General features: G+C 34.1%; 1 protein-coding gene across 9 annotated transcripts in view; it reads right to left on the bottom strand.

Moving 5' to 3' along the window:
* The window catches only part of ITSN1 (intersectin 1), a 125720-nt gene that overhangs the window by 44695 nt on the left and 60507 nt on the right, over nucleotides 1–20518 (bottom strand). For 5 of the 9 annotated variants that reach the window (XM_035315691.1, XM_035315698.1, XM_035315693.1 and 2 more), the window contains 6 exons: nucleotides 20333–20420; nucleotides 20017–20156; nucleotides 10541–10662; nucleotides 7166–7395; nucleotides 5728–5849; nucleotides 3780–3794 (listed from right to left, as the gene is read on the bottom strand). In XM_035315691.1, coding sequence (XP_035171582.1) covers nucleotides 3780–3794; nucleotides 5728–5849; nucleotides 7166–7395; nucleotides 10541–10662; nucleotides 20017–20156; nucleotides 20333–20420 — 717 coding nt within the window. The remainder of the gene's footprint in view (nucleotides 1–3779; nucleotides 3795–5727; nucleotides 5850–7165; nucleotides 7396–10540; nucleotides 10663–20016; nucleotides 20157–20332; nucleotides 20421–20518) is intronic. The other 4 variants (XM_035315692.1, XM_035315696.1, XM_035315695.1 and 1 more) reach the window with 3 other exon arrangements.

The raw sequence follows: 20518 nt of genomic DNA, 5'->3' as shown, positions 1-20518 counted from the left end.
GTTTTATTAGGGGTAATTATAGTAATTATGGTAAATTTGGTGATCTAGCCATCTAACCTCTTCGATACTCTAAAAGAATTTCAGCTTTAAGGATTTAAGCAAACCCTTATATACAAATAAGTTTTGCACCTTTGACATGTAAATAATATCTACTACCTACAACTATCTGCTGTGTATAGCTGCAGATTCCCTAGCAATCAAGTCAGCAGTAAAACCAGGCTAGTAGTTAAAAGTCTGATCACCAGCCCTACACAAGGGCTGTTTTTAGCAAGAAATTATCTCATCCGTTTAGTCCAGTAGCAATCAGTATTTTAAAATACTTAGAAGTTTCAAATGAGAGCATAAATCAAGGGTTTACTGGTGCAGTTAACAGTACAGCAGTCAGTGAGAGATGCTTAAATCTGTAATTTGAAATCACTTGACCCTACCTCCCAAGCATCCATTATCAACTTGAAGGATTTGTTGTTAACAGTATGCTTCATGAGCTAAGGAGTTAGCAATAGTATCCTTTTCAGACATCGGGGCTTTCAGAATATAATTACATTATACAGCAATGGCATATCATAGTATCTCAAGCTAGCTGCTCTGACAGTTGGAAACTCACCTATCTATTTATTCTATTAATTTTAACAATATAAACTGATTGGCTGTTTGTTTGCAAAAAATAAAAAAAGGAACAGTGGCAAAAAAAGAAATATTTGTGGCAATGGTGTAAACGCGTCGCTTTAGATAAGGGTGGGAACATTGTTTTGCAGAGAAGTGACTCAAACTGAAGCAGCAAAGCCTCTGCCTCTGATTGTCCCTGGGTTACTCATTTGAGCTGCTGATAGATTGCTTTGCTTTACTCCATGTGTTGACTCTTTGACTGCCTACTATTGTAATTTCTATCCCACACTCCTCTTTTGGTGCAAAACAATCCATTATTTCTGCTTTTTGTTGCACCCATCTTCTGTCTCAGTCCCTATTAACTCAAAGCGAAATGAATGGAGTACATGCTTGACCGGTTCAATGTGGTTTTACTGCAGTGCAGAGCAAAATTTCCACTGCAGCACTGAAAAGGATTGTTAGAGCAGCAGTATGAGTGATGGGAGGTCACGGCAGAGGGTGAATCTTGGGAGAGCGAGCGAGAAATGGACTATCAGTGCCTGATGCAAAGTTTAAAATCTAAACAGTAATAATGTACACACAGTTTGGACTCTTATTCAGTTGTTCAGGTAGTAACTAGAATCATTAATATACAAAAGAATAAGCACTTGAGGACCGAAAATCTGTTACCATGACCTTCTAAAATGGACATCCTTGAAACAAAACACAGTAACACAAAAAACACTGTGAGTTTTCAGAAAAAAAAATGTTCTCTACAAGCAGACAAAAAATTACCACGGGGATTTTGAAAGCAACTGATTTAATGTCTCCTTAGAAGAGTTTTAAGTTAAAATAATTCTTAAAGCAGCTTATTAGGATACTCAAATGTATGCTTACTCAATCAAATTAGGCTTTCATCATATACTCATGAAAAGACACTTGAAAATATCATTTTCATTTTATAATTCATAAAAAATGTTCTCTCAGTCGTTCATATAAAATATAATCTGCATCTGCTATTTTAGTACAGTTCTAGAACTTTAAATACATTCCTTCAAAACTTTTAAAAATTAATTTGTTCCAATTTCCTTATACTTTTACACCCACCACCTCAAGTCCCTACAACAAACTTTTATTCCAGATTATTTTTTTTCCAAAATACAACTAGCCTTTAAAAGTACACCTGAACACTGAATTACAATGTGTGCATTTTTCTTATTTAACTGTACTCAAGAGCCACAGCTTACAAATTTTCATTCCCTGTGGTTCAACACAACAAATGACAGCAATACCACTCTTAGCAACAGAAGCACTAGCTACAGGTAATATCTCTGTCAGCTTTGCAGAGGCCTACTCCGCTTTGAGCTGGCTTGTGTATCACTAGCCGTGCATGTACACAAAAACACAAGTCCTACTTTACGGGAGTGATTCATTCTACATATGAAGTCATAACCTAATACTTTCAAAAAAGTATTTAATGAAAGCTAACCAGAATATCATAGTCTGTTTTGTTTAACTACACATCAAATCATCGTTTTAATTCTACTTCATGTGTAGGCCTTTGATCTAGCTACTCTGAGAATACTGGATTTCCTAGTACAATGCTGAATATAAGCTCTGCACGCCAGAGGCCATATGTTGATTACGCCTACGCAGGGTCTAAGACAACAAGGCTGCCTATGTATCCAATACAAAGAACAGTCCTTCTAACTTTCACAGTCAACGGCCAACAAAACTGACAACAAACTACCATTATGAAATTGTCTAGGACTTCCCATTTTAGCTTCTTTTATGAACTCTCTATTTAACTTATGTTCTATAATCAGAGCCACTACAGTTCAGTAACTCGGTAAATCAATTGTATTTCACTAAGTTATACTTAAGTTTATTTAAATAAGCTGAATTATATCAAAGAGTGCCAATAACAACAGAATCCATTCACTTACTCCTAACAGCAGCAAATGACAGCAGGACCCATTTTGTCAGAGAGCTATCCAAAGGAAAAGAATTGCACACATTGCACACATATACCCATACACATAATAGAAACTTATGTTCTTGAATAGACAGAGCCCTGAACCAGGCATGGCTTTCTTGGCTCAGAATATATTTTGTTCCCAGACAAAAGCTTGGCTAAGTTATAGTTAGGGTTATAAATCAATCCACACAGTGAAGGGAATCACAGTCTTACAGTGGAAATTATTTCAAGTATGTAAAAAGGTAAGAAGCAGAGAAAGCAGAAATCCAAGCTAAGATACAAAAATCCTTTAATTAAAAAGTAGAAGTGTTTTTTTAAAAAATACAGCCCACGCCCCACACATTCTCTAAACCATTCCACATACATCAGTCCTACAGATAGCTAGCACGTGTACTGGAAAGTAAAGCAGAAGAAAGCTCTCATCTACACTTTTGCAAATACTTCTTTCAGAATGAAGCTTCTTTCTTCTCCTTCATTTCTACCACAACAGACCTCAGCATTCATGCACAGTGTAAAAGTGTATTACACTGTTGTCAAGTACTATTTACAAGCTATACACCTATTAAAGCCTCAAGTCATTCTGACATAATGAATTCTGCAGTCCTGTTTAAATCCAGGATTTTGGCCTGTTTTCCATGTGCTCTGTCAATGGATGTGTGCTTCAGCTGGATTCTTTGCTCATAGCAGTGACAGTTCGGGCAATATCTCCTGTATATCTATAAGATACAGGACATGACTTCACAGGTCTGCACAGACAAAGCCATTTATAGTGTTAAAATGGGTAAATACTAAAGTTACCTATGTTAGAACACAATTACCCTAAACATTTTTTTTCTTGTTGCACACAGTAAACTCCTAACTGCACAGGTCAGCTTAACTACAGAGTTGCATTTATGTCATAAATGAAACATCAGTCACACTTTAACATGTAAGCTTGTAAATAATTATTTTCCAAAAGACGTAACTGACTCAAACCTTGTAGACCCCACATGACACGACAAACACTTAAGGACAGATAAGAGTCTAGGAATCCAAATGCCCATTATCAAAAGTAAATTCTGCTCCATTGTACTTAAATTACTTTTGACAATGTGTGTTGATTTGTTACTTCACCCTACATAAACTCAAAAACAAGTAAACTACATGGTAACAAAATCTGTATTTATGAAAATGAATAAATTGCATAGACTTCCTAACAGTCATATAGCAAACTTACCCATTCCCTTTTAACCTCCATCAGGAAAGCAATGATTTAAAGCAAGGCAGAATTATAACACATTTCACAGAAGTGTTTTACTTATATTAATTTTCTAAGAGTAGCCCATTTAAGCAATTACTACAGAGCAGGAGATAAATCCCACAATAATTAGTCATCAGGTTTAATTATTGTTATAAGTATGTTAAATAAAGAAAACTGAGCTAGAGAATGTTCTTTTCTGGAGTAAGCTGAAGTCCAAAATAACATATAGCAAAACTTATGTTGTACCAAAGACTTTAAAACGTGTGAAGTGCTCCTTAAAATCACATATTTTTGGCAAAATGGTATTTCCCTGTGAGTCTACCTAATAGTGACCACTTTTCCTCATGAAAGAAAAAAAAAAAAAAAAAAAAAAAAAAGTTTACTTATATGTCTAAGCTACAATCTATTATCTATTTCTGGAGAAAGAGAGATACAGCATTTTCCAAGAGCCCAAGGAGACCCGTGTACCTATAACCTCTCTAATTTAACAGCTGACTATTTCTTGATGAAGAATAATAGCCCATTGCAATTTTATTCAGAATGGGATTGGACCTCTTCCCGAGTCATTCAGTACTGCTGTTAATACAGGATTCACTTAATTCCCAGAAGCAGATTCTAATGTCACAAATACCTCACTGTGACACAGCTGAATCAACAACAACAACAAAAAAAAGGATGAGAGATGAGGGCTCATCTCCCTAGAATAGATGCATTTCTTTTATAGATATCATTACAATTTATGACAGTCTACAAAGGGTATTTTTCTTCTAAAATCTGTTATTACTGAACTGTGTCAAAATGCAGTGACTCTTAAAATATTTTTGGAGCACTATAATGAATATACTTTCCCCCAGTGAACAAGATAGCATTTAATTTCCACACCGGGCATTTTCATTATGAATAGACATGAGCATGTTAAGATCATACTAGCCTGTTATTAATATTAATACTGCAGTCATTAACAACAGAATTGTAATTTAAAAATATAGTTACGCACAAATTGGAAGACAGCTTTAGAGAATAAGAAGTTTAACACAACAGTTATAGGCAGCCCATATTCCATTATCTCATCATCTATTTTAAAAATGAATGGAAATGCTTCTTTATCAGCATGCATGCAATCAAATGTTTAGGTTTTGAAGTTTCCCTTTTTTTTGAAATGACATTTTATCTACTTTATATCCTCTTGTCTCACCAAAGAGTTAAGTAGATAAAAAGCAAAAAATAACAACGGAGTAATTACAGAAATAATTCCAAGTTATAGTTAAATTAGGTTATCTCAAAAAATGTCACCAAAAGAGCTGTAGAAAAAAATCCAGAATTACTATCCTACAAAGACTTCACTAATATTTATGGGATTCTGACAGAACTGTAGCCATCTTGTAGCTTAGTATGATTGTTTCACTTGGTATTACACTGGACATCACATTTTCTTAATAAAGGCAATTTTTAAAATTATTTTTTAACACTGCTCTTGTATTACTCCTATAAAAAAAGTAAATTTCTTTTTAGAAACATCCTTTATTTATCAAAGCCAGTTTTTGATTTAACCCATAGCAGCTGCTCTCTCAATAGAAAATAACAGTAACTTTAACCCCTAGGTACCTTGAAGGACAGAAAACCTTTCACAACAACAACTTTTGTATAGGAACTTTTGAAATCACTTTGCACCTCAAACACACACAGCTCAGCATACTACAACTGATATGATCTACTCATAGATTATGTTTAAACTTTACATTACAGTGAATTCTAAGAAGCTATATGTTATTGTAATAGGTAATGTGCAGTATCACATCCTATATATTTTGATATTCACTGAAATATTTTTCATAAATTTGTAAAAAATTATTGCCATATGTAATTCTTCTCATATAAGTGCAAAAAAAAAAAATTTTTTTTACATATCACAATCCTTTCTTACCATGACTATGTCGCCAGGCTGAATAGTGATTTCATCGTGGCTTCTTGATTCAAAAGGATACAGTGCTCTGTAATACACTATTTTTACATCCTCCTGAGCAGAAATTGTTAGAGGAGCTTTTTCTGAGCAAAGAAAAAAGCACAGATACAAAAAAAAAAAAAAAAAAGGCGTTATTTTTACAGACTTGAAAAATAAGGCAAAAGTGGATACAAAAAAGTAACAAACCTTACATTGTCTGTAGAAAGTATATTATCCTTTTACACAAGGGGAAATAGGAAAAAGCATGTTTTTACATGATCACTTACTATTTTTTCTTCTTAATATCATGTATAATATTACTGTATTGTAACTAACATGATGTACACAACTATTTGTACAAAGAATCATGCACTTACAATGCAACATACATAACTTCTCAAATGCATCACTGATTTTGTAGATTATATCTGAGTAGTAAGCCACAGATTCAATTCAAACTGTAATGTTCTTGCATGTATCAGTGGTATGCCAGTTTTAGAGCCTGCTTATGTAGCAGCCTCAATTGCAGCCTGACTATACTTTGAAAAAAAGGTGTTTCAGAATGTCCTAACACACATGGATTAGCTGAAAAGAGGTCACTTACAGATGGTGTTTTAAAAATCACATGCTTGTATTAAAGACGCATTACTAGTGAAAAGAAGAACACAGAAAAAAGATAAGCTAAATTTCTCTCATATAATGCAGTTCCTATTTGTGTATTCTGTCACAGAAGTGCCCTCTGCTATTCTGCCCAAATAATACCTAACAAGAATATATAATTGATAAAGTCTACCCTAGATTAGTCCTAAAAGATAAAAGGTAATTTCCCTTTTATGCAGTCCTTTGATGAGGTATTTAGACAAATATTACATTCATACATCAATTCTCATGTATATTTATCAAAGCCACTTAAGAGGGTACCATGATTCCAAATATGGGCAACAAAATAGGTTATAATGAAGAGAAAAAGTTCTCAGCTGAAAGTGATTACATGCATAACAGAAGAAGATTATATAATAGACTTCAGGTCATTTGTTCGGTAAGCAACATGCATGTCAAAGGGGAAGAGGAAGAAGGATAGCTAAATGACACACTGATACTGTAAAAAATCCAGATTTCTTAAGATTTGTAACGAGAAGTGCAGCAGTAATTTTTGACACCTTACGTCAACATCTTAGACCATTTTACATCTAAGATTCTTCCTTCAGTTTGCACTTCGAGTCTCATCGACTTGTGTTTTATTCTGTCTGCTGAACACCATACTTTTAGGAAGAATACTGAAGCCTAGAAGAGAACAACCTTTTGGAGTTTAGAGCTCAAACCATTCATGATTTATTTCAATAAAATCAACAATTCAATTGTGAAACATATGGTTCTTCAAAAGGCGTGTGCAACAGCATTTCTTGATTTCTTCCTCTACCTGCATTTGACCAAGGAGCCTGGACGGCTGGCTTGTCTGGTTCTTGATGTGGTTGGAAAAGCTTACTCAGTTTCTCTTGGATTTCCTGTTTCCCCTTATCCTCGCTTTCCTTCTTCTTGGTTATTTCTTCCCTTTTTTGCTTCTCATCTTCCTGATTTTTTTTTTGCCACTGAAGTTCTTCTTCTTGTTGCACTCGATCAAGCCGTTGTTTATCCCGCTCCTGGATTCGTCTGTTGGACAAGTAAAGTGTTTTGTTTTGTTTTTTAAGTCAGTCAAACAAAAGACCATAGTAGTTACTTGTCCTTGTGTGTAATCTACAATATAAAGTGTACTCCTTATGATTTTTGCATATCCTACCAGATCTGGTAATTTCATTTGTTGAGTTATCAACCACTCCACAACATTTTCTTACACATTGGCTCCTAGATGGCAAAGATTCTATGTATTCCTAAAGAAAGAGCTGTGACCCAGACAAGTGAGAGAACACTAATCTGTGTAACCTGCTACTAATGGCAGGACTTTATTTTTAAACTGTTTTGTCTTTGCATCTAAAAATGAACTTTAATATAACTTTTTATTTTAACTTACATATGAAGTCTATGCCTTTACAACACAATTCCACAGAACTCTGAAAAGGCCTCAGCATACAGTGAGAAATTAAATACTTGTGGTTTGTAGCTGAATGTAAGAAGGGAAAAAACATTTAACACAATTTCTTCTCATCAGAGTTCTTCAGAGATTTTTAAATGCTTAACTGTTCTTATTGATTGAATTGTAACCATTTAACTGCTTATTTATCGAGACTGTGATTTCTTCTCCTCTTTAAAGACAGGAAAATAAATCTGTTTAACTATGTTTTTCCAATTACTGTATGAAACTTTACATAGGTATTTTATAACTGTCTCTTACTGAGCTTACAGTGCTCTGAAAACTATAAGCTTTATACAATACAGTGTCTTTACACTTTCAGTCCCTGATCTTCAATTTAACAATATCAGAGTCTCAACAATATTTGTGTATTCTCTTTTCATAGTTTTCTATGGGATTCACAAATTCAATGCAACTATTTTAAGTAATGAACCATATATAGAAAAAGAAAAAAAAAAAAAAAAAAAAAAAAAACATAAATAAGCCCTTTAAGACCCTGTAACTGTAAGGCTGCTTTTCATAATCTCTTCCCAAGCAATCTGAGCATCCCATTATATCAGCACTACAGGTTACTATTTTCATTTGCCCCACAATTCCTTTTATTTAATCTAGAACTGTAGATATCAGCTACAACTATCACCAGACATTTTCAGTAATGAATTCTTCTATAGTTTTCCCTGAAACACAACAAGCAGCAAATTATACTCTTCCATTTCTATTGCTCAGCACTCACTTTAGCTTTAAAATGCAGGAAGAAGTCAGGAATACTGTTCAAACAAATTGGTTCTACTTATTTTCTCAAAGCTACAAACATCTCTAGGTAAGACACAAAATAGCCAAATCAGAAAAAAAAAGTGGTAATCAGAAAATATAGCAGTCCTGATCTTTCTGTTGTGGGACAAGGACTAAAAACATATCCACAAGCTTCGCACAGTACTCTTACAGAACTACTCAGAAAATTTCACATTCCTAACTGTGAAAGCCAACAAGTCCTTTCCACCCCCTGACAGAGTACAAGAAAAAAATGGGTAAGTATTGTCTGCTAGAAACAATTTGTACTGGTAAAGATAACTCTAAAGGGTTGTAACAGACACACTGGGTGATTTGATTTGTACTGTGACCTGTTCCACTTCCATACTTTTTAATACCTACAAAATTAGTGAAAATTGCATGGCAACAAATTGGTCATTACAGACTTGGCCTACTGTATAGCACATATTTTGTCCAAGAGCGCCAAGAATTCCTGGCCAAAATACTTAAGGGTAAAAATTCACTTTCCAAATGGTAGGTTGGCACCAGAGGGCAAATACCATCTTCTGTCATTTTAAGTTTTGAGTTGACAGAAACATTTTCTGATAGATCCCAAGGTACTTAGTACCTGTGTAAGATGACAGCTACTAACTTAGAAGCTAAAAAAACCATCCTTGGTTCAAAACAAAATTTCTGGTACAATCTCAATATTCCATATCAGTATACCGTGAGTATAGGTTAAGACACCAGTGAGGATATTACTTCCTCCTCTACAAACTACTGCTATACATTTCTGCCTTCAATGTAAAGTCATCTAACAATTTAATAAATTCACTGTTCTGTCAACCTCCTCGTTCAACCATTGAATTTGTCCTTGGCAGGTTCATTTGCAAAGTATTCAGAGCCAATTACTCAGCAGTTTTGTTGCAACACTGAGGCTGCATCATATACAGATACAAAGCTCTTTATTTATTTATTTATTATCTAAGTGGTGTCTTACCTGGTGAGTTTAGTCAGATGGGCTTTAGAAAATGAATTTTTAATTATGTTTCTAGTAGAGTAATTAATAGGGAATATCTTCCCATTGATATAAACCAAGTTTGTTCTAGCTGCTGGATTGAGAACATGATGAAAACATATCTCAGGGGTAGGGGACTGATTTCTTGTTTTCTTAGAAAATTTGTTTTTTCTGAAGTCAGTACCTCAGATTCTTAAAGGCACCAGCTCTATGCAAGTGATTAAAGAATTACCCTAGCTTAGCTACTTTCTATGTATAAGATTTCTGTTTGAAGATGAGGTTTTCACTGAGACCTTGTTTTGGTTTGCCTGAAATATAAAATTAACTTGACTCATAAATAACACAGATGACCAAGTTGCTTTAGATCGCAATCCATGTAATATGATAACCAGTAATTTAGGATCCCCTGTTCCCAGGCCTTTGTTTTCATCACTTGACCAGTGTTTACCCAGATTGACAGCATAAAAACCCCTAAACTGCTAAAAATTTAATCAGGAAGCTACAAATAAATTATGTCAGAATAGAACTGCTTGCTAGACTATATGCCATTTATTTTACATAAATATATTTAAATATATAAATACATTTAAAAAGTTATTTCCAAGATGTGTAGTAAAAACCATTAGCTCTATCTCTAAATGTAGAAGTACACTATACCTTTTAAGTAATGCTGCTGAAATCTGTATGTATCATTGACAGTTAAGAGTCACAAACAGATGTAGAAGCTCATCTCCACAACACACTTTTCATTCAAGGATAAAAAAAACTTCATTTCTAAAGAAGTCATTTGCACTGAACCAAAACTTGTTCTAGGTTTTAGATATTCTTGCCATTTAGTAATATATTATTTAAGATCAGATTATGTTCCTGGAAATACAAAGTTTATTTGACTTTTTTTGCAAAATGCTTTGCACTCCAGTATCTCCACAGGAAGGGCATAAACTAGAGCATTTTGTTACCTTTGAGCTTCTTTTTGCTTTTCTAGTTCTGTCTTCCTTTCTTGTTCTTTCTGTTTCAACCTCTCGGCTTCCAAGTTCTTTTGCTTCTGTAGTTGCTGTTTGTTATGTATTTCTCTCAGCTCCTAGACAAAAAAGTAAAGTATGTGTAACCATACAGTATGTGAATCAGAATTAATGGCCCCGTAACATTTTCATTGTGAGGCAACAAAAATTACAAATGGTTGGATCTCTCTTCAAACTTTCAGTATAGCCAAATGCATTGGCAGGCATTTAAAGTAGTTTTCAAAGGATGATAAGCCATTTCACATTTTCCTAAATTTTAACCATATTAGCTTAGATGTTAAAGAGTTAAGAAACAAGTAAGCCTTTTTTAAAGTGGTACTCTAAAAAGCTGACAGAACTTTGACAAAGTTTCACCTGAACAGTCAATTATGTTTTATTTTATTTGCTGATTTGTTGAATTCATTAAATTTCATACAAAAATCTGGCTTATGAACTGCTCATAATAGCAACTGCTTCAATTTATTGGTTTTATATTGAAATTAGGGGTGATTTACTAAAGAAGTTTCAGGATTGTTTTATGTCCAGGAGATTGAATTCCTTAAGCAACACCTTTGGGATGAAACCGTGGTACAGAAAGTATTATTCATCTATATAAAGGCAGTTTTTCTTTGATTAACTATAAAAACATTTCTTGAAACATTTACAATATAAATAATAATAAAAACATCATATTTCTCAAGATTCATTTACTGCATGAACATCTGTTATTAAAAGAAATACCAGTTTTATCTCGCATCTCTTTGTATAGCCTAGAGTCTAAATTTTTTCTATTTTGAGCCTAAACTCCTCAGTATTATAAGGAATAAAAGAATCATTTTCATTGAAAACAGTCCACATTAAAAAAGAATAGCACACACAAAATATGCAGAAGAAGTTTATAACAGGAAATTGTTTCTAAATCTGTATCTTGGTAATGTTTGCTTTTATTGCAATATGACTCACGTCAAGTAGGTTTGTTTAGTTCTTGTGTCCTTAAAAGCTTTATCTTAATTTACTCAGGCACTAAAATAAGTCATCTTGAAAGTATTGTGATAGTTTTTCAGAAATTCTTAATCTACAGATTAGCCAAATGAAGACTTCATGCAACTGTCCTCATACATTGACCAAAACATATAAAATTGCGTAAGAGAATAAATAAATATCAAGTGATTCAAAGGGTCCAAATCAGAAACGTGAGTTAATTTCACAATAAGATAATTGCACAGAATTATTAGTAACTTCTTAGCTTTCATGCAAGTTGAAAGTTAATACTTATTTACAGATTAAATTTATAATGTGTCTAAAAATTTCTGTCAGTGAAATTAATACATGAATTAGTGCTTAAAGACTGCACTGTGCAACATCAAATATTAAGAAGAAGTCAAAACTTCATTGTTAAGAGGAGTAGCACTTGACTGTTGCAAGGTATTAAAACATTTTGGATACATGATTGAAAGTTTTAAAAAGTTAAGTTGTATTTAGCGTCCTAATCCTGAGTCACATTTTCTTAATGATGCTCAATTTTAAATTCAATGAAAACTGAGTTCAGCATCATTAAAGAGATAATCAGTTCCAATACAAGTTTAATATAAACACTGCTAAGGCCATGAAACTCATCAAAATTCAGAGATAATTTGGGCAATACTACATTTCATGATCATCATTATTTTCCATAGTCATATGAAAGCTTAGCAGATAGTTAGGATCTAGAATAGACATTACAGAATATAAAATAAACTACTCTTGTGAAATCACCATAATTATTCAGGCAGGATAGTGCCTTTGGGAAAAATTTTAAACCCTGAATGCCCATGGTTATAAACATTCATGCATAGCCTTATTTTGGACTAAGGAAAAGGGATACTAAAATGGAAAAGCATTAGCAATATTCAACATAATGGTTTCTTAGTAGCTGGCCCATGAAGAACAATGATCAAATAAAGGGATTAGGATATTTCAGTGAACACAGAGTTGGATAACTGCTCCTGGAGCTAGATGTGGCCTGCACCAGACTTTTCTGTAATGCTAACTATGCTAACTTCAGTAAGCAGTCTTTTCCAATAGCCGTGTGTATTAACTCAGCTTCTTTAATGTTGTTACACTTGTAAAATATTGAGATACAAAGGATTTGGCCCTTGTTTCAAATTAATTTCTCTGAAGGAATCATAGTCACCATCTTTATATGATCACCCAAACCCTTATTTATATCCAAAAAAATACGTACAAGTGCAAAGGATAAATATACAACCATAAATACACTAGCAGTTCAGTGATTTGCAAGCATTTATCTGAAGGGATATACGTTAGAAAATGGCCCAGTTTGCCACGTGGAAAACAGCTTTCAATAGTACTATGAATTTCTGTATATTACAGAAGTCTCCACACATGAAAAACAAAGTCTCTACAAAGCTCTTGAAGCTCAAAAAAACTAGAGCTGTGACGTATCAAGTATCTTGAGTAACATTTGTGATTTTTAACTTGCTGTTTCTCTTTCTGGGTAAGGAGACTTCTACTCAAAGCACAGGTTTCTGACTCTTAAATTTAGTTCAACTTCAGCACAGCCTTCAGTTTAGAAATCCTGTGGTGTTCTCCTTGCTCTTGTTTTCCTTCACTTCCATTTCCCCTGCTTCCCTTAACTCTGTATGCCAAGAAGCTCAAGTTTCTGAGTCCTGGCTGATGAGACAAAAAAAAACTGCTTGAGTTGGACAGACAGACCTGAGGTAGTCACGTATTTCTAATAAAGCAACACTGAAGATAACCTACTGTTACTTGCAAAAGTTAGTTAGACGAGTGCTTTCTAGGTTTGTTTTCTCTTCCCCTTTGCATCTTTTTCTCAAACTCTGGTGAGTGAGCAATTAAATAGGAATAATCACTTGGCAAAGAAAGAAGAACTAACATTCTTCAAGGGTATGAAGGCTATCTTAGCTAAAAGAAAACAAAACACAAAATCTGTGACAACCCAGATGAAAAAACATGAGCTTAGTTTACTTTTTACCAAGAAATTTGTACACTAAAAAGAATGATTTGGTTAACCTATGCTTGCAGAACCAGGAGGAATTTAAATCTTCTAATTTAAAAACAACTTCCCATTCAGGAAAACATCCTCAATTTTCAAATCCATAAAAACAAGCAAGAATTTGCATGACCAAAACAGTGCCTAGTACACCAAACACCATTTACTTCCACTACGTGTCTAACTGCAAGGCTAGCCCAATCTTTATATTTATTTATAGTTTAGACAAGTTTATCTCACAACCAAAAATACAATATATACCACGTATAGTGCCAAATAGGAAACTGAGAGGGTTCTAGCTATGAGCCATGTCTCCGTGGCTGTCTGAAGCAAATAATTTTTCACACTGAGTACATACAGTAGGATCATTAACTTAGGTCCAAAGAATTAACTTTTGTTTTTTTGCATATTTTGTCATTTTATATGTATACTCAGCTAAGTTAGGATCTCCAGTGACAGTTGCATAAAGTTTTCCATAGACTTTTTAACACATTATTCCTTTCTAGCAAAGCCAACATGCTAGTTCATTTTGTAGTTTTCCATAGACAATCTATCACATTATTCCTTCCCAGCTAAGCCAATATGCTAGTTCAGTATTTTGTGCAGAGATTTTCTGCGTGACATACCTGTAACAGTTAAGAAAATCCAGCCTAGCTTACATACCTAACACTAGATAGAGTATTTTGGAGTTAAAAATGCTATAAATATCCTTCTTTGCATCAACTAGGAGGAAATAAAGATTTGATTGGTATCTCATGCAACAGAGAGATGCTCTGTTGCTTTGCCAAGTATTAGTGGGAGGATGGGGGAAGATAGAATCAGCATCTCCCACAGTGCTGCAGGACACCAACTGAACAGAATTATAGTAACACTTCAACAGTCAACAGAATGAAACATTTGCCAGCTGAATATTCAGCACAGTCCTACGCTCATCCTTTACAGACACAAGCAACTTAGAAGTTGTACAAATTGTGTATCGTAACTCTGAAGACATAAGAACACTTTGCTTATTCTGGTGTGCAGGACAAAGAATGTCTTAGCCTAAAAGCTCAGAGAAATTGTTACCTTTCCACTTAATTCACAAACAGACTAACAAGTATAAAAATAATTTTGAGATGTTACAATAACCACATTTAGGTACCCACATAATATTGAATACGAGTTAAAATATGAAATTCATACAGCAGAGTAATATTCACTATATACAGACAAGTCATATTGATATGAAAACCTTAACTTTAAAAATTTAATTGTTTAAGCTCAAATATTGCCGTTTGACGGAAAGACAGGACAACTTAGAACACTCGTCGGGGATTACAGCAAATCTTCTCTTGAGACAAACCACAGCATTTGATCCCAGAGGAAAGAACCCTACAGTTCTGTGCTCACTGAGGCTTCCCCACAGCAATACTCTTCTACCGGTTCCCCAGATCCCAAAGCACCTCTTCTGTCCTTGACAGAGAGAGTTCCTCTTTTAACCCCATATCATAGTTATGGGGGATTTCATAAAGGTATGTATTGCCATCTCCCTCATACCTGGAATCACAAATTACAGTGTTGTTTAGGAATGCTTAAGATTATTTTCTTTTCACTTACATTTTAAAATTCTGATGATGACCAAAATAGGCAATTAATTTAAAATCTTGAAGTGTCAAGATAGGCAAAAGACAAAAATAACTAACTAGTACCTTGTCCAGGTTCTAAATCAAGGCACACTCCTCATACAAACACCAAGGATTAGATAAATAAGATTACAAAAACTCTTCTCTGTGGTTATGCTTTAGTGCTAGCACCTTTTATTAAATACTAACTTAGTTAAACACTGCACACTCATCTGTAAACAAATCTGGTAAAGTGAAGCACATAACTGGAGGAGGTTCATCACTCAGATTGAGATAGTTGTGTACTGCCTGAGTATGGCATGGAGACCTTTAGAAAGGAGTCTAAGTAGTTGACGCAGCCCAGGAGAACTGCCAGGCACTGCAGCATTGCATCTTCCATTGCCACTGACTGGAAGAAAGAAATGCTCAAATGTAAACAGGCATTCATATGCAAGACTTGTCCAGTGCACACTGACTAGACAGGGACTGACAACAACTGGAACATGACACAAAATGTAAGACATTTTTAAGAACTTCATTCTAGCTGTTCACCACTTTTTCCAGGCACTGAGAATAGTTTCTCAGCAGGACTTACATATTTTAGAAACATTAATTTAGTTGCTTTCTCCTGTGCAATAACTCAGATAACCTCTAAATACATGATTCTTCAATGCTGTATGAAATAACTGCTTGGTTATTTCATAAAACTATATTAAGAATTATTTTAGTTGTTTTATTTGACTGTGTAATGACTGACCATTGCAAAATTTAAATGTAAATTCATACTGAATGTAGAATTTTACAGGTAAATTATAGGAGAGCTATATATACACAAACAGGAAACTAATATAAAGCCTTCTATTCTACAAAATTATTTTATATAGAAAAAACAAGCGTCTAGTTACATTTTACTAGTACCTGTATCAGTTTTAATTATTAGCTTTCTAGGCTAGAATTTTAAAGAGTACTGGAAGTTAGACTCCTTGAACTTAATTAAGGATACAAAGATGCGACCTAATTTTCAACCTTGTTACAAACTCAGTCACATATTCTGTAGTCAAATACATCGCAATCCACAAGACTATTATATTCTTTGATAAAATGCCTCAAATTGGATTTTAAGAGATATCTGACAAGCTCCAGGCTAAGGTACCTATTTCTTTGCCAAACAAGTACACTTGGTCACCTTTGTGCCTTTAGACTTTAGACTCATAGACTTTGTGGCCACAGTGGCACCGTAGAAGCCAGGTAATTCTAAGCACTAACAGCTAGCTCAAACCATGTGGCTCTAGCTACAGATATTCAATAGAGATACCTGCATCTACCTCCTTTGAAACATTAGTAATAATACAAGCTCCAGAAAGTTTTTGAGAAGTACTATGAACGTTTCAAAATCTTGAGATGTTAACTTGAAAAAGAAGTAACTGAAGTACTTGAGTTCTAAAGGACTAATGAGAAGAAATTTAAACCAGTTGCTTTGGAGGGGTGAAAAAAGATTTGCTGAGGAAAAAAAAAAAAACTGTTTAACTGTTTCAGTTATCTCCCTAGTCACTCATATATGCTATTAAGACAAGAAGCAAATACGAGGTAATTTAACATCAGTTTTGTGTGTTCGGTTACTGCAGAACATAGAATTGTAATATGGAGGCAAATGCAGTGCAACCCATTGTACATGGTATGTTAAAAAGTTGACCTGTAACCTAAAATACATTAGAACATCAAGTAAGCCTTACAGTCACCTCAACAAAAAGGCACACTAGACGCTAAACTGTTCACTTTAACTTGCACTATCTCAACATATTTCTCTGTCAGATACCAGCGGATCAAATGTTATCAGTTTCAAGAGAATTAATTACAGTGTTGCAAAATTTAAGTGGTGTATTCACATGGAAGATAATAGAACAGATATTCATAGCCAAAACATGAGGAATAGATCTCAGTAATGATAACAAAAGGTCATGGTTCCATGTTGCTGTCAATTTTACTGTCTCTTTAAACATTTCATCAAAACTAGTAAGTTAGTTTGGCATATGTTCTCAGAGAGCAGTAGGAATTCTGGGAATTCACAAAAAGGACCACATCATTCTGCTACTAGACCAGAAGTCAGTTGTATTATAGCAAACAAGGTGAGCACCAGTGCCTCTCTATTACTCGACAGAGAATAACAGCTGCACAAGTCAGCATCAATTAGGGTGCTGCTGTTCTAACAGCTACCCCCTCCAATGTGCATCTCAGTTATATATTAGAGCACAAAGGAAGATAGATCACCATAGAAAAGGCCTACGAATTAAAAACTACCAGATAATTTAGGAACAGCCTTAATTAAAAATGGAGTTTAAATTTTATTTATTTAATAGAAAGACATTTTTAAAATAAATATTTATGTGTATCCCATCTATACATAATTCCCTTTAGTTTTGAAGTTAAAGAAGCCCTTATTATATTTGGAGCTCAGATATGGTTGAATTTTTGATATATTATTTGAAAAGGATTTACATTTAAATCTGAGCACTGTACAGTTGACTGATAATTATACAAATTGCAAGATATTTTAGCATCAAATTAAGCTGTTATACTTATGCACTCAGTTACTACTAAATAAGCAAACAAATTGAAAAAAAAAAAGTCATCTTTCCAATGGCAGCTTCTTAAAGTTGTCACAGGTGTTTGACTGTTTAGATTAAAAGAATTATTCAAGTTCCTAGACTCCTTTGTGCTGAGCAACATTATTACCTAAGACATACCTGTGTTCTGGCTTCATTTCAGGACAGAACTTCCACTTCACACACACCCTAACAAAACTAAGCGTTTCAGGAAATCTTTCACTAACTTTGTGCTCAAAGTCTCTCACATGCAAGGTGTTCTGAGAGCTTCCTCCACAAGGATAATAGCCATTCAAATACTGCTGTACACACAGGATCTTCTAAGCAGTTTCTCTTCCAATGGGATTGCTACAGTCACCCTATGCTAAGCCCAGGAAAAGGTATATCTTTGCAGATATTTAAACCTAGCAAAAAAGACATCCAGGCCTTCAAAAATTCATCTTGCACATCTGGTGAAATTACAAAAGGGAGAAGATACAACTCTCTCTGTTCCCACCTCCCAGTTTCATTAGTACAACTGCCCCACTGCCTCATTTTTGCTTCCTAAACTCTTCTCTTCAAGCAAACACAGAAAACTGCAGCAAGGCAAAAAAATACTGACATTCATCATCACAAAATGGTCTTCCTGTTAAGCACTGTGTCTACATACTATGCAATCAAGAACAGAATATCCTCAGTTTAAGAAAGATTGCTCAAGTTATCCTAAAAACTGTCCTCATGACTAATTATCAGCATATAAAGTGAAAACTCCAAATACTCAGAATTGAATACAGAAATTAATTTTCCCCTTAAGCTGCAAAATAGCTTACCATTACATGATGTATTCTAAGACAGATGGCAGACATTCTGACAAACCAATGTCTTTGTTTAATGTGAATTTTCAATTTTTAATCATTAGCTTGTTATTTGTTGAGCCCTTCAGTATTTTTTTTTTTTAAATAAGTGTTTGGGGTTTTTTAATGTCATGGGACTAAGGTTATTCACCTCCCCCCTCTGCCCATTTATTAACTGTTTGGGTCACCTATGACCAAACCAAGTACTGACACTAATTTTAGAACAAATATTTTTTGATCTTATTTATCTTCAAATTGGTTCCAAAGGACTCCATTAAAAAGAAAATCACACACAAAAAGTGAAACATGTTATAATGTGCCCAGAGAGATATATAGAGGAGATGCAAATAAGGTAAACTGTTCTGTTTCCTTTTAAAGTTAATTGAACATTTAGTTTGGTTTTATGTTTGGTATGACTCTCCAGAGATTATCCCCTTTCTACTTCCCTCCCTGGTTGTGGTATGGTCTACAGCTTTTTATTTTTCCTATGCTTATTAGTAATTTCAGTACTGAAAGCAGGTATTTGTTGCTTAACTTCCAACACACCTTCCTTTCTAAAGCACATGATGTAGTCATATGCCGATCTAATTTCAAAAGGACTACAGAAACTTTAAGGTATTGATCATTGTGCTTTTCCTTCTAAATACCTGTAGCACAACTTTTTATATCTTTCAGGAAATTGAGTATTTTACTAGTCAGTTTTCACAAGAAACCATCAGTTAAATTAGCAGATAAAGTACTTGGATGTTGGAATATTTTATTAGAAAAAAAAAAAAAAAAGAAAAGAAAAAAAAAAGAACACTATTAAAATGCTATAATTGCAGACTGATTTATAACTTCTCTCTGAATAACACTTCCTCTACTGACTTTCACAATTTCTGTAATTTCCTTGTGCAGAAATAAACAAAAGCACACAGTTTCAACAAAAGACTGATCAATAAAGCATGAAACCACAAACAACAGACAGCTACATTCAGGAACAGCCATGAGCTTATGAACAGCAGATAAAAAACTCTGTGTCAGTAGGAAGTCTTAAGTCACTGTAAGATTTGAAGTACTGATTCCAGCAGATTTGATGACCTACTATAGTCTTGCACTTCTTTGATGCAAAAGGGCAGAAACTGGCAATTTAATACTTGTAATAATAGATCTGGAATCAGACCTCAAATATATTCTTAAGTAAGTTCTGCAGATTAAGTTGATTCAAACTCTTACTTTGAATGTTCAGTAGTATTTTCTTTAAAAATACAAATGATAGATTTCAGAATGTTGTCGACACTGACATTCTAAATCAATCATTTCAGTTCAATATATTTTCCATAATCAAGTTAGAAAATGATTAATTGAACATTTAGAAGTAAGCATCAAAAACGTCTAAGGTTACCTTCAGTTGATTATTGAATATATCAATTTCCTGAAGTTTAGATCTGGTTTCTTTTTCTACTTCATCTAGCTGGTCTCGAAGCTGTTGACGGGCTAGCTCCTTGGCTTCTAAGGCTCTTTTGATAGTAAGAAGAGAATCTCCTGTTTTTAAACATATTGTGAAATAAATATTTTCTTACATGGAGAATTTTATGTCACAGAAAGCAACACTTGTCAAAACACATCTTGAAACACACCAAAATATTACAAAGTACGCTGTGCATTGCAACATCATGGCTTTTACTAACTAATGTAAACATACACAGAAATACACTTACTATGCAAACTGTTCTGTTGAACTTGCTTCAGTTGATCATTAAGCAATTGCTTTTCTGGAATCAATCTTCCAAGCATCTGCTGAGATTCCTGAGTAGATGACAAGGAGAGAGAAAACAAGACGAGAAAAAGACAGAAAAGGTGAGTGATAGATGATGACTTTAGCTGTAAGACCTCCCATTTTCATT

Source organism: Oxyura jamaicensis, chromosome 1, assembly GCF_011077185.1.
Source record: "Oxyura jamaicensis isolate SHBP4307 breed ruddy duck chromosome 1, BPBGC_Ojam_1.0, whole genome shotgun sequence".
Taxonomy (NCBI): Eukaryota; Metazoa; Chordata; class Aves; order Anseriformes; family Anatidae; genus Oxyura; species Oxyura jamaicensis.
Note: the sequence above shows the minus strand (reverse complement) of the source record. Positions and strands in the feature narration are given on the sequence as shown.